The sequence below is a fragment of the Andrena cerasifolii genome, chromosome 5, assembly GCF_050908995.1.
Source record: "Andrena cerasifolii isolate SP2316 chromosome 5, iyAndCera1_principal, whole genome shotgun sequence".
Taxonomy (NCBI): Eukaryota; Metazoa; Arthropoda; class Insecta; order Hymenoptera; family Andrenidae; genus Andrena; species Andrena cerasifolii.
This window is the reverse complement of record NC_135122.1, coordinates 8,104,993-8,120,040: the sequence shown is the minus strand read 5'-3', so window position 1 is coordinate 8,120,040 and position 15,048 is coordinate 8,104,993. Positions and strand designations below refer to the sequence as shown.

Sequence of the window (15,048 nt, the reverse complement as noted above, 5' to 3'; positions counted from 1 at the left end):
ATCGTGTATCCAGAAGTTAATTGAAGAGTCCCGGTAGAAAACACTGTGAGCGGCAAAATTAAAAAGAAATTATAACAAATGTTCCACGCGAAATACCATAGTATACCTAAATTTTGATTTCAGACACTTGCAGTGTTTTCTACGAGGACTTTTCAGTTTTCTAAATCAGCTTAGAAATCTATATCTATCTATGCTCGGTATCCCTTTTATCAATGCATCTAAGAGCGTGAAATTCTATGCGAATCACTATGATTTTCGTCTGTGTATTTACGTCGTGTAACCTGCTTGTAAAATCTTATTGCTAATAAGGAAAGCTGTGGAAAATATTACATATCGTATTTTACCTGCTCACCTTTAATTAAACGATGCTACGTAACCTGCTCCGAAGCCATCGAACACGAAACCTCCAGGCTGCGTCACTCGGCAAGGGTGTCCCAGAAATATGGCGCCAAAGAGTCGACGGTTTTAAAATACAGCGCACGCGCACTGGCCAATGATCCATCGATTGTAAACAAAAGTGGAGGCGCCCGCGTGGTTTGGATCAGTGCGGCGACGACTCTCGCGGTCGAAGGAGTCAGTGGAGGCGCTTTATCCCTCTGCCACATATTCAAGCTCGATCGGACGATTCGCAGGTTCGCACCGTTAATTCTCTGGCAACAGTTTCCACCGAGAAGAACGCTTCAAGAACGGCGATCCCGATCGAGGGACGGTGATCGAGGTTCGAAGGGAACCGAGGTGCACAGTTTCGTCAGCAGTCGATCAACTAAGTCCATTAAACAGCACCGCCAATGAAATTGTAATTAAATCCAAAGAGATTGGTGAAATTGTTATCCACTTACCGCGCGATATACGGCAGAGAGTGCTCTAGCAAAGGAGTCCTAGGAGGGTCTTCCAAGTGCAGCTCTGCACCGTAAATTCTTCGCCGAAGAACGCTTTCCAGCGATAGTCTGCAAAGCCTGCACCAAGAAGACTAGGCCTCCACAGGTTTTAAAGAAGTTTCGGTTGTAAAGACTCGATCGTTAAAAGGCAAGTCGATCCGTTACGCCGGCTGTGCCCTCAGTGGCCTGCTGCACATGCTGGCTAGCTCGTTATAAGGGCCCGGGGGACAGCAGGTAGCGTTACAAAAGGGTCCAGCTCCGACGTTGTCACGTTTCCCGAGAAAGTCGGCCGCCCGGAACAGGCCCGGAACAGCAACAGCGCTTCCCACCAAAGCGTAAGAGAGCGACGCGATAATAGAGTACCAAAGGTACACGATAACTGCGGCGATAGCCCCTGAAAATCAAACGAGAAACGCTGCGGGGAAATGACGATGCTCTAGTTAGAGAAACTCGAGCTGCCGCCTCAGACAGCCTGTATTTGCGTAAACCAGAGGGCAAGATAAATCGAACGGCAGCGTTTACAGTTGCTTTTGATCGAAGATACTGATTGCATATCGGGGTGAACGATCCGTATAAACAATGGGGCCTCTGAATCGTTGCATCCTTGATCACGCTTCCCAGACTTCCGTTTGAGACCGTCCACGAGGCGGATCGAGCTGAAAATCTCGCAGGATTCCGAGGGAAAATATACGATCGGTCCACCGATCGTTCTTGCCGGTTGGTGCGATAGTCGTGGAAAAATGTCGCTCGCCTCGACGGAGGATTGGAACGAGACGTTGTCGCTGATGGGGATGAATTCGACGATGTTGGTGCCCGGCGTTGTTCCGAACCCGCTTAAGAGACACGTGACTTTCGCCTCTCAGATGGTGCTCACCCTCGTGTACATAACGGGCGTAATCGGCAACGTGTCGGCTCTGGTCATTCTCTTTCATCGTGACAAGGTAATGGTATCCTGTTTCCATCGGCCACTGTCAATAACGAATTAAGGAAGGCAATTAGTAATAGCGAGGTCAGTTCTGCGGGAGGGTTTAAATATCTGGGACCTTGGAATTATCCGTGACAGTACTCTTGAATGTAGCAATTGAGTTAAATGAAAGTCTGTGATATAATAGATATGAAAATAATAAGGGGCGATTAAGAAATTTCAAACTTCAGACACATAGGAGACAGTTAAAGAAACATGGGAAATTATGTAATAAACAGAATGTATCGTTCCTGCAGAGGAGAAATCGAAAACACTTACTGATGCTCCGCTGTTTGGCTACCAACGATCTTGTCGCGTTGCTGGGGATGCTGGTGCAAATGTACATCACCATTTACGTGGGCAGCGTGATTTCCACGAGAGGGTTTTGCTCCCTGCGTGTCGTCTGGAGGCTGTTCGGTTTGTTCAGCGGTTGCGTCGCCATCGTAATGGCAGCTGAAAGGTGGCTGGCCTTGACCAGGCCCTTCGTTTATCAGAAGGTGAGTCAAGATCCTTGATAACCCTGTTTTGTAGGCTTCCAAATGCAGCCTTTCTTCAACCGATATGGGATGGCCCCTTTCTTCAGGAAACTTCATCTTCTTTTGTCTTCACCTTCCCATTGTCAAACGTTACTCATTCTCCAATTATGTTCAGACAGAATTTTAACCGTGTAGAATTGATGTCTGTAAGTCCTACACTCTCGAAAACAATTATTATCGCATTTCTGAATAATTGAAGTAAATCGAGCTTCAAGCAATGCCATTCGACACAGTTATTGGTCTCGAATGAAGTTACGCTATCAAAATCAAGGATTCCAGAAGTGGCATTTTGTAAGCTCCAGAAAAGCTACCGCCTTCTTTGGTCGTAAAAGTTAGCCAGAAAATTTGTGAGCCATAAATATACGCGGGCGAAAAAGAAGACGTTTCCTCAATTGAGCAATCTCCACGGGTTTTATCTCTACGTGATAAGGGTCACGTTACGTACATATTTCACGCATGGACCTGACCCATTTTTTACCGGACATCATTCACTCGAATTCGTATAAAGCCAGTCGAAATTGACAATACTACTTAACGCCATGTTGACACTGGTGTACGCCTCGAGTTAACATAGGGAAACATTTGCCCACGCTTGTCAATGAAGATCGTAATATTAAGGAACTTCAAATCACGTCGAACATTTATGTGAATCGTTAACGAAATAAAAAGCGAACGTACATTGTCGTTCGCTTTGCTACATTGCTCTTTGATATAATACTGTTTACTCAAAGAAGCTCAATCAGAAGACGTCATATTCGAAGAGCAGATTTAGTTATTAATAAAAGTTAATTGGGCAGGTTTTCTGTGGCTCTTTCATTAAATTCAACGAGTCTCATTTTTCTTAACGAAATGAAAAAGAGTTGATTAAATTAAATTATCGCTTTACTCAGAAATAATGACATCATGAATATTCTGTAGCACAGTATCATCCGTTTGCGTTAAATACATTTCGCTGTTAGAATCGGCGATACTGGCGACCTTCGATTTGAAATTCTCAACATCCCGCAGACGTTTTATCTAAATATCGGATGGACAACACGTGAATATTAAGCCTGTCGTTTAGATGTGCCGGGTGATGCATTCCTATCCATTTGTGTCCTTTTAAGATGCAGCGGAAGCAATTAGTTAAACTGACCCTGAAGCAGCTACCGCTGCAACATAATTCTGTTGCCGAAACATCACTCCATTTAGTTCCCTCCTCTATAGCTGTAATCTGCAATATGTAACAGACAGTCGGAAAGAAACTTCAGAACTTTTTTTTATTATTTTTCAAGCTTAAATAGAACTCTGGATAGAGAGTAGACTAAAAATTAAATGCGTTGATTTCTCAAACCTCTCATTTTTGCTCACGTAAATGTAGTATTTTTTAAAAATATTCTTACAATCTTACGCGATACTCAGACGCTTAATTCTGTCCCAGTGTTTGAGAATCGAGTAAAATACAACTCGTCTTACTAAACATCAATGAATAGTCATTTGTTCGAGTAATGCTTCGAGTAACTCCAAAAATATTTCTGTTCGTTGCTGCGATTTGAATATTTGACCTGCTCGAATTATTCACAGAGTTTGTGGCTTTTCGCGATGACAAAATACGCAAGTTCGGTTCTTTTCCCAGTGTTCTACTGTTTCTAATAATCGCGCGTGGGTCTGATATGGTTTTAAAGTAGAATAAAATAAAATTAAATACAGATTATTGGCACGCAATGTACGCCGCTGTTCGATGAAGAAAATGCGAAACTTATGCGTACTGACGTGTCAACGTCCTCAACTTTCGGTTGTTATTCAGAGCCAAGGAACGAAAAGCTAAAGGTCCACCATCTCGAATAGCATTGCCCTCAAAGTGGCACAATATCAATCTGTCTGACATTGCTCATGATTCTTAGAACTTTCCTTCAAAAATATGTGTTTAAATGCGATAAAAATAGTAAACAAGCTTGTCAATTATTATCAGCTACTCTTGAGCCCGTTTTCAGAAATTTCGCGATTTAAAAAGATACTTTCTCCGCCGAGATTTTTCACGTCAATCGGGGAGTCCCGATTAAGGAAGGTCATGGGTCACCGAAGCTGGAGCGCGTTTCGGATTCTCGCGATAATGATAGCGAACGATAGCCACCGAAAAGCGTTAAGACTATTTCTGAGAAATGGAAGGGGCTACGTGCTCGTGGGCACCACGCCTAATTGGCATTGCGATGGAAAAGCTACAAGTTTCGAGCGTGCCAGACATCATGTTTACAATATAAACAAGATATACGTTTTTGTTTGATGCTGATTACAAATTGTATGCGTCTCCACTGGGTGAACATTGTGACCCAAATATGGCCAACAGTCGCACCTCCATTAATTCCAATAGATGAATAGATGAACACCGTTCACAAAGAATTTCATACATCGCGTAACGTCAAATATTATTCATTTGCCAGAGGTTCGCTTGATCTTTCGAATTTCATGGTCTTCAGTTTTCTAAAGACTTTTTTAAAGACGCTAGAGGCCTCTTGTGCCTCAGTTTCGGAGCAACTAACAAGCATTTCGTCTCTTGAGAGAAATTAACGTAAACAGTGCCAGATTAAGACCCTCAGAGGCCATAAGCTCTAAAAATGTACCTCCGATTTCTTAGGTATTGCTGATAATTTGGCTAAGTATTTGTAACAAAAGTTAGATTTTAAAATTCAGAAAATTTCCATGGTACCCCCTTTTCTCCTGATGCCCTAAGCACGTGCTTATTTTGCTTATTGGTTAATCCAGCACTGAACGTAAAACCACACTTCGATGGCCGTGAATGAAGTTGGACGATGAATCTTTCTTCTTGTCTCATTCTTAAATTACGTGTATCCTCGCACGTACAAAGCTTTCATTAAGCCCATAATCACGTAGCCACGATACTTCATACTATATAGTGTGTGGCAACTGTTAAGTTAGAAGCTTCATTTTATGAAATCATTGTCGTAAGTTATAGTTGTCAATGGTTATTTAAGTTTCACTCATTGTTAGTCTCTTTCATGAATGCAAGGTGCATTTGTCCGATCGAAAATATTCAATTGAGATTATATGGAATGATATATCGGTATCACCATCACAGCATGGTGTCACATAAAAATTAATATCTGAAATAGAATTTCACATTTTGTCGTCGCATTTCATTAAGCTTCTACTGTCTTCCAACAACATTGCGAAAACGAATCTATAATATAGTCAAGTAGTCTTCTTTATAATTCACGTGTATCGTGCTACCGTTTTAATCAGGCCTCTAAAATAGACGGCAATCAGATGCTCGATTCATAGCAAATTGGAAAGTAGAATGTCTTTGAAAAGCCGACCTCCTCGTTACCATTTACTCCTGGGAATCTTCGAGCTTAACGAACGCTATAAATTTCTACCACGACAGAATTCACCTTAGGCCAAGGTAGAGGCGCACAGGATAAAATAGAGAGAGAGTGAAACGAATATGATAAAGTGGCTGAGCCGTGGATTAGTAGAGCAAGACGTATCACAAAGTGACGTCAAAACATGGGCTCAGAGTTCAAAAGACCTAATTTGCAATGAGTGGTTGACATGTCCACTGCGATTTAGAGACAGGTTTACCTACCTACCGATGTAAGTATTATCAGGGGCGGATTTGGAGATTTGGCGCCCCTAGGCAAACAAGCCTCTGCCGCCGTTTCCGCGAAATGTCATCAAATACTTTAATTTAAAAACGTCGAGACAACTTCAAAGCTATGTAGCAACTCACAGATGAGTTATTGTTAATTTTTAAAGATGTCGCAAGGCACTGTGTTTAAACCTTTCCCAATTTCTTTCGCCTAAAATTGATCGCTCCCCAAAATTTCCAGCCGCCTTAGCCTATACTCAAATCCACCCCTATTCGTTATATTCACAAGTTATGATTAAAACGTTGCAGTCCACTGGTGCACTCCATTTTCTCACTGGTTTTACCAACCCACAGAAAACGACACAAACGGTCCAGCTTCTCCGAGACAATGATCAATTGCAGTGAACAGAGCAACTTGATCCATTCAATTTCACGAAGGGTGTTCGAGTCACAAATCGTGAACTTATTCATTCAAACACATATTATGTAATATGTACCATTTCCTTTTTTTTATGTGTGTGGAACTGGTCGCCAAAGTTTCGACCTACCTTTTTAAAAAGCTAGATACACGTAGAAAGAGGATATTAGTGTCATAGGAACATTCCAAACAGTTATTCACAGTCCCGACGACACTTTGATGATCCGTTTGATCTGGAAACAGTGCCCCGCGGCCAAAGTAAACTGGACTACCGGTTGTGCAACGTGTGAAATTATCTCTCCACGGCTTTATGTGATTCGCACGATGTGTCTTACATCGGAGCAATAAGAATCCTGGGTTGCTTCTACATACCCTGGCAGCGGAAGCGCGAAAAGAGTGTATATAAATCAGCGACGAGTGATTCACGACGTGAGAATGCACTTTCGCGAATCAACGGGGGCCAACATTTCGCTTTCGACGATGCTGCCGAAAGCGAATCCCGAGCTAACGAGTGAAAAATCGCGGCTGCTCGAAACGTGGTTACGCAAGGATTCGATGTTCGTTGAGTGTTTCGCGGACTAAATTTTTGGCAGTCACGTGATTCGCGAAATGGTACATGTTATTGCGAAGTTCGATCATACACGGTCTGAACGCTTTCTATAAATATGAAGAAAAGGAAGAAATGTAGAGAGAGACCTCTTTAAAAGATACAACAATGAGAAATCACTGTAATAATAATAACCTTCGTGTTTTTAAAAAATCAATTTCGAATCAGCTTAGAAAACATTTGTATGCAGGCAACGTATAGATTCACGGATTAGAAATTGAAATATAGTCTGTTCTCTGTTCGAAAGGCTCTTAATTGCAGGACAATGCGATATCGTCCTTAAGTAAAAGTGATTGACACTGTCAAGCTGATTCTGTGGTCCAATTGCACAGAATACAAGGTCCCTAACGTCGTACACGTAACGTTGTTTCATATTATCGTCGCTAATCGCAATTGATCGCGATGGTGTTATCCCTGAAGAGCAATTTCGTTGCAGGGATCTGGTGTGAAGATACTGTGTAATGGCTTCGTAATTCATAACATGAAATTCTTCTCCGTTACGAATACTTTGCGCGTATACAGCTTATTTTTAGTGTATAGAAGTGTGTCTAAGCAACGTCGCTTCTCACTCGAGTTGTATTTACGATTATGGGTTGCGAGATTCTCGCTTACGTTGAAGCAGATTGCTTGATTATTGCTGTTTTAAGTGAGATGGTGCAAAAGTATGGCTACCAGAATTTATGTTTGCTCTGCTATAAAATAGGCATAAACGGAGCTCCGCTAATGCGTTCTCCTCTTAAATTGAAATCCAGGCCAAGCTGCTATCTGCCATCTGCTATGTGTTTCCCCTATATCACAACAATATCATGGGACGATTAACCTTCGGAGTTCAATAGTTTAGCGATACGCACTTTCAAGCGATGAAATTTCGCTGGCAACGTCTGCTCCTTTCATTCGTCAGTAGATTTCTATTCAATGCTTATGTAACTTGCGATTTTAAGAGTAGCAGTTGCTGATATTAATAAAGTCTAGGTTAAATTATTTTCGTAAAGTATAAATCCCCAAATTCCCCAAACATTCGCTGTTGGTAGACGTTGCATCATACAAGGAAGAAACCATTAAATCTCCGACCCTTAACACTTGCAACACCCAAGCTCTTCTGACACAGTTCCTCCGAAAACAGTGTTTTCTTTGATAAAAAGAGCAACCGCGCAATCTCTCGGCTACAACGACTCGCCGTCTTTCAAATTCAAGGCCTCTGGATCTCTTCGGAGGTTCCAGGAACACTGCCCCGAAAGTGATGGATTGACAGTGATGGTTTATATAGTACCGCGTCTTTTACGTCAGAGTTAAAGTACTTTCAAATGGGAAGGTGAAAATTTGGTCGCCGTTACGATGTTTATAAGTGGAAAGCAGATCTTCACATTGCAATTTGAAAGGTAGCATGTCTCAGATGCCCACTAACTGATTAATACAACAACGTTAATAAAGCTAAGACGATAGAATTTGTTAAAGTAAAATTTATTTAGAAAGCAGGAAAAATAGTGGCTGCATTCGGGCTCTTCTCACCCCGACGGTTTTAAACCCGTCTCGCCAACTCCTCTTCAAGAGCACTTTGATCCCAAAGGGTTAAAGCTGTGAGCACAGTGCAGCAGAGGTCCATTACGCAACATGCAATTATTACAGTTCCCGTATCTCTTTTTGCTTTATCTTCGTTCACGAGCCCTTCATATCTTCCTCCACGTGGAAAGGCCTTCCATTCTCTTTCCTTGACAGCGCTCCGCCACCCACGCAGAGGGCCAGCGAGGAATCGTTAGTCGAGGCTTCATCCCTTCTTTGATTTCTCAGGGGATACGACTCCGCGACGTCCACCTGCCACTATTATCCTTGTGTTTGTCTCTATTATTACATATTCCTGACTTTCCCATTCAGAGAATCTTTACCAAGGTGTATCGTTTGAATTTAAAGCATGTCAAGGATAATTGCTCATCGGATGACGGAATATTCCTCCCCCGCGTAAATAATGATATCACGGTAGCGAATCCCTTCTCCCCCCTTTTCCTTTCCATTCGTCCCTAAGGTATCTAAAAGAGGAGGGAAGGCTGTCGGTGTTATCTCGGGGTTTAAGAATCGTAGAAGCACGCCCACGCAACCCTAAGCATCGCCTATTTTAGATTGCACACCATCCCGAGACGCGAGCAAAAACAACGGCACGTCGTCATCAATGGAAATGCTAATGATCCCTTCGCCGAAACTGTCCCAGCGTGACGATCTGCCACGCGAAACTCGCTCGAGGCCCATTAGAATCGAATCAATATTCGTCGACTGTTTTGAAGTTCGTTGACTCTGTGCCGTTGGGTAACAACCGATGAAGGATCGAAAGGGAGCACGTGGCAGGCAGCAACCGTCGAAGGACAATACGCTTCCAATTAAATGGCACGGATCTGTTCCTTTAAAGTGTCAACATTATTCTGATTATGCCAAACATAGGAGGTGTGCTGGATATCTTAGAAATACAGAAGAAGATTTTTTTTAGATACCCTCAGTATTTGTCATCAACTGAGACATACGCGCCTGCCCATTAGTTACTGTGTCCAAGGACTTAGCTGACATGTTCCTCCAAAGAACAGCCCTCTTCTTTAAGGGATTGGGATCAACTTTCTTTTCCCCACCCCTTCGCGCAGATTTTCCTCAGACTTCGCGAACGGCACTTCTTGTGTTGATTACTAAGCGAGGCGATTACAAAATAAAGTAACGAGTTTTAATTAATCGACCTACGAGAATACAACAGTTTCTAACGAGGATCTACGAAACAAAATATTTAGATTCGAATGCCCATCAAGAAGTCCCACGAATCGACTACCTTTTTCCTTTCAGAGCCTCGTATATTCCCATTTTTAATTTCTGCTTCGTTAGAGCGTGTACAAGAAAGTAACGTCTTCTGTAGCTAATGCCGTTTAATCTGTGACACTTGTGTGTTCTCCAGCAGGTGACGTATCCGGTGATTGTACGTTGTATGCTGGTACTTTGGCTGGTTGCCCTAGCACTCACTAGCCTGCCAGTTCTGGGCTTCGGTCTGTACTATAAGGGCGAGCGATGCGTTCGATATAGGGAAGCTACCGACGCGGCTGACATAGCGTACGCTTACGTTTGGTTCGTTTTCGGTGAGTACCTAAAGTTGCCATCGATAAGACGATGAACAACCCCTGAAAACCCGTTTTTCATATGATAGCTTCCGTGGCAATCATATTCGCAGTAAATTCTTTTCAATTTCTAAAGCGACTAGTGTGACTCGTTCCTGGAATGCAACAAACAAACTCGCAGCTTAGTTTGCGTTACTAACAGAATATTCATTCGTCTATTGCAATGCGAGTGCGTCTCAAGTTTGTTCTATCGTGTCGAATTGCAGGTACGGGCCTCTGTCTGTCAATAGTCTGGTGCAACTTGGCTGTATCCAGAGCACTTAGCAGGCTAAGTCGGAAGGCAGGTGCTCTCCGCCGCGTAACTAGATCCTCTTCCAGAACAAAACCACTTTTGACGATGGCAGGTCCAACACCCGAAGTAGTATCGACTGCGGAGGAAAGGGCGTTCGCGAGACTGATGGCTGTGCTGTCGATATCGTTCGTCATCTGTTGGATGCCTCAAATGGTGAGCAATTAAGTATCTTATGAGTTAGAAAGCTCGAAGAAATCTTAGGCCACTATTCCTAGACTTTAATAATCACGATAATCATTTTCAATTTTGAAATTACAACCACCGTTTGTGGGAGGGATTTTCTTCAGCAAATCAGCTAGACTCATCATTTAAATTTGCACCATCCATTTCCATCGTAAAGACTGATTCCTTCAAAGCTCAGATTTCGTACACGTGTGCTGAACTATTTGAATTACCGTAGAGCAGAAATTTACATTCCCTCGAAATCCCACTTAACAGCTAGACGATGTTTAATTCATGCTCGGTACTATCGTTCTGTTGTTTCTCTGTAATCTTGACCATTGTCATTGGGCGGTACACTTTGGCAACGAACCCGTAAGCAGAGGACGTCCAGAGGGAACATAAGCTTCCGGCTACAATCTTTTATGGGATTCAATGGCGTTTACGTGACACGCCTGCCGTCGGATTCGACGATAATATTTGCTCTCGCGTGGCCGAAACATCGATGAAATTTGTGCTCGTGACGAGACTCCGAATCTTTATCGACATCCTCGTCGTTCCGCGTTACGCGTCGCCCTTAAATCCGAACCAAACGTCGATCAAGGAATCACTTTCATCGGCCGAACAGCCGCATTCCTGAATTTTTAACGCGATGTAATCGCGCTACATCCTGCCGCCGGGAATACAATCGTATCGAACAATGCACTTGCTGCTACGGTCATTGAATACACACGAGCCATCTGCATCTCTATCACCTTATTCGCTCAGCATCTTATTCACCGTTCGAATTATCCGCGAACCCACGCAAACGCCCGGATCGTTTGCCGGCGCCACTTCGGAATTGAAACAGCGGTGCCTGTTGCCGTTTCCGCGGGCACACTTTCGAATTGTTTAAGGATCGTGGGCGCGTGTACAACGAAATTAATGTAACGACTCCCTTGTGCAAATGTTCAAAAGTGACGCACTTCCGGCCGTTCAAGGATGAAGGTCGAAACGCAACGATGCGGTTTGGAATATCCTCACGTACAATTCATCGCGACATCCGCCAACGATCGATGCTCGTAGCAACGATGTTGTCTTTGCGCCTTGGAACCGGACGTGGAACGATTTAAAGGAACGGGCGGGAAATTTTCCACGTTGTTCCTTGCGAACGTACCACTGCCGGTGACCCTGATGCAGACACGTGGAAGCGGGTAGTTTTTATGGCGATGCAATTACTTTTAGTGAGCAAAAAAAATGACTGACAATGCTCTTGTTAATCATATGAACTTTAACTAAATTTTGAAAGCTTGTTACGAACCTCATTAATTTGAGTACTATACAACCTAATGATTCTAAATGAGAACTCTATTGCTTAAGATTTTTTATCTAATGACAAATATTTTGCACTATTGTAATATTTACTTTCCCTTTCGATCACATCTATTCTGATCAAAATGGCCCTCCATTGGACATCTTCAGCCATATTGTGGAATTTTTGAGAATATAATACACTGACAATGAACCCTGAGTACTTACGTAAGAAGTGTAGTTCGTGTAGTAATTAATTTTTTTTTCTCTACGAATGTAATTTTCCTTGCCTAGACTGACACTATTTATCGCGATTGTGATCATTGCGATAGAAGCGATTTTATTAGTATCAACGTAGTGTGACCTCTCTTTGTTTCGCAGTCTTATGCCCGGAAACGCGAGTTCATTGCGATCTAAGTGGCACAGAGAAGTTAATGCAAATTGTCTTTGCATTATTTCAATAGATTTCCATTCCACTGGCACAATTCGCGATGCGATTGCCCGAGAAGGCGATACTCGCGCGAAAAGTGATACGCTTGTTCCACGTGGCGGCGGACATTCTTCTTTGCATTCACTTCACTCTGGACCCGTACATCTACGTGCTGCTGAGGATGCCCCGACCGAGATTCCGCCTCCTGAAACCCCTCTGCAGGATCTGCTGGCCAGGCAGAAGCAGATCGAGTTCGTTCACAGGTAAGCGTGGTTAAATCGAGGCGAAAGTGCAAAAGATTCTAAGAAGAAGTAACGAGCAGTGTCATGAATGAAGTCAGCGAGATGGAAAGCTATGCGGACAGAGCTGCGCATTATTCGAATAAATTTTTGTCCGAGATAAAAATTTCTTCGTTATTCTCGAATAAATTCATTTTATTCGCAATTCTTATTCGAGATCTTTCAAGCAAAAATTTCTTCGCCATTCTCGAGGAACTTCATTTTATTCGAAATTTTTAGTCGAAGATTATTCTGAGAATAAGAATTTATTCTCAAAATTTATCGTGAAATGAAGTGATCGTGCGTGTGAGATGAAATTGTAGATGCATTGTAATCGTTCGAGTCTCTGAGCCTCTGTTGTCATAGTATGGAAACTACGGAAAAAATGATACACTATCGGTTAAAGTATCGAGTGCTCTAGCCAGGCACATAATTGATGCTTGAATCTTTACTTGCATGCATGGATCGTAATCCTTTGATCAGCGCAAGTTAATTTTAGAGATCTGTATGACCGAAGTTGACTCTGTCTCGACACCTGACAGGAACCACGGACCACCATGGCAGCAGTGGTGATCCATCGACGCCGATCACCGAGGCACCCTCCACCCCCGTCAGCGAGGAGAACGATCATCCCCATCTAATGGCAGTGTCCGTCTGAGACTGGCTTCAGCGAACGATCTTCTTGAAACGACTCGAGAGCTACGATGTTAGTTACGTTTAAGCTGCAGGCCGTTCGAGAGATTCGGAAGATCTTCGCTCGATACACGAGGATGTTACCGCGGTATTTTAAGATTAACGTGAGATCAGAGATTTCGTTAATCGAACCACTGGAATTCTGGGGAATTCGACGATCATTCGGATGGTCGAAAACGACAAAGATGTTAAAAAAATCCCGACTGTTGAATATTGATGGAAATGAGATATTGTAGGCTCTTATTGCCTTAGATTTTCAGAGTTGCTACTGTTTCAGACTTTCCGATATAAGTCTCGTCCTTAATGTCCCTAATGACGCCTGATAACGCACAAACGAATTCGTCAGCTGAGTAATTGCAAACGTGTGACTGGTGACTCGAGTACGAGTACCTTTAGTAGATGATAATTGCAAGATGGGTATCGGTAACGGTGCGTCATTGGACACTCGATGACGTGAAACGTCATTCTTTTAAAAGGACCTTCTTTTTACTTGGAAGTCTTAAATGCTAAAAGCGAGGGAGTTAAAATAGAAGGGCTTTAAAGTGGAACCTTTTCTTCTTCGAGGAGGATCGCACATTGTGTTGTTGAGAAACTAACGAATGCGTAAGATCGATACCTCGCTGCTTTTCGTGTACAATTCCCATTGAGTATCTCTAGGTTCGTTAAACCTCGATCTTGCTACATATATTTCATTACTTGTATAAATCATTACACTAATCGTAACGACAAATGTATCGATATTTCTTTATGTCTTTTAAACATGGGATGCGAAATACACGTGATTATCTGTATAAAGAAGTTCAGCTAGATTGCACAAGAATATTATATAAAATGATATTATTTTTTTATGATTGTAATCTCTCAGCGATGTACGTAGATAATAACATAAATAACGATTGATAACATTCCAGGAAGTAATTACTGCATAAAGTGCAAGCCTCTTTTTAAAGGACGTACATTACTTGTTAACTCGTTGAAATTTTAAAATGTTTCAAAACTTATGCCCAGCGAGATACGGGGTACTCTACTCGTTTGCAGCTTGCAAGTGAGAGTGAGCGTTGAATCTTCGAGCGAACACCTGCCCAAGCTGGGCGTTTCAATGAATATTATCTAAACGGAATGAGGATTATAATGGAAACCAGTGAAAGTACATTTTGGATAAGTTAAAGGGAAACACTGATGGGCAAGTTTCGACACGCGCCTCTGTGACATTCGCGTAAATGTATGTCTAGTCAATGAATTAATAATTAATGCAAGTTGCGCGGCAGATGCAGGCGAAAGTTAAGAGTGGATATTTACCAAAGTATTCGATGCTAGAGCATATTTAATCATACAACGTACTTTATCGAATAGAACATAAGGGAAAAGCGCATATATATACATATATTTTCTTGGATATAATATACAACGATGGAAATATACTTATATATACACACTGAGTTAGCAGTAGTCTCGTGATGCATACTTAACAATTGTTACCTTAAGTTGTATGTTCGTCATAGCAGCCGGTGTAATTCATAGTCATAACCATTTTACCGTCTCTTATCGTGTCTGTAATGATATCAATAAATTTGAATTACATTTTTCAAGTAAACCCTAGGAATATTAACGCCACTGTGCCCGTTTTCTATGGACTCTGCATTGCATTCACTACGGAAGAGAAGTTAGGCTGAAGGAAGCACAGATTTGAATTATTAGTCAAAGGAAAGCCGTGAATTATAGCAGTGAGAAATACCGTATTTCCCAAAAATGTATCCAAGGAGAAGTCAAAATT

The 15,048-nt window shown here is 42.3% G+C and overlaps 1 protein-coding gene and 1 long non-coding RNA gene across 4 annotated transcripts; one reads left to right on the top strand and one right to left on the bottom strand.

Moving 5' to 3' along the window:
* Window positions 1-337: 337 nt before the first annotated feature.
* Window positions 338-977, bottom strand: LOC143369264 (uncharacterized). The gene is made up of 2 exons (XR_013085361.1): window positions 840-977; window positions 338-763 (listed from the first exon to the last, which is right to left on the bottom strand). It is a non-coding gene; the product is annotated as an uncharacterized LOC143369264 (long non-coding RNA).
* On the top strand, window positions 756-14,868 carry LOC143369262 (prostaglandin E2 receptor EP2 subtype). 3 transcript variants are annotated; one of them, XM_076812988.1, is made up of 6 exons: window positions 756-1,819; window positions 2,100-2,339; window positions 9,919-10,093; window positions 10,339-10,577; window positions 12,338-12,566; window positions 13,124-14,868. In XM_076812988.1, the coding sequence occupies exons 1-6, from the start codon at window positions 1,619-1,621 to the stop codon at window positions 13,237-13,239; spliced, it is 1,200 nt and encodes a 399-aa protein (XP_076669103.1). In that variant the 5' UTR covers window positions 756-1,618; the 3' UTR covers window positions 13,240-14,868. The 3 variants fall into 3 exon arrangements, with proteins under 3 accessions (XP_076669103.1, XP_076669102.1, XP_076669104.1); XM_076812987.1 differs by having other exon boundaries at window positions 9,916-10,093; XM_076812989.1 differs by having other exon boundaries at window positions 9,916-10,093; window positions 13,081-14,868.
* Window positions 14,869-15,048: the final 180 nt, after the last annotated feature.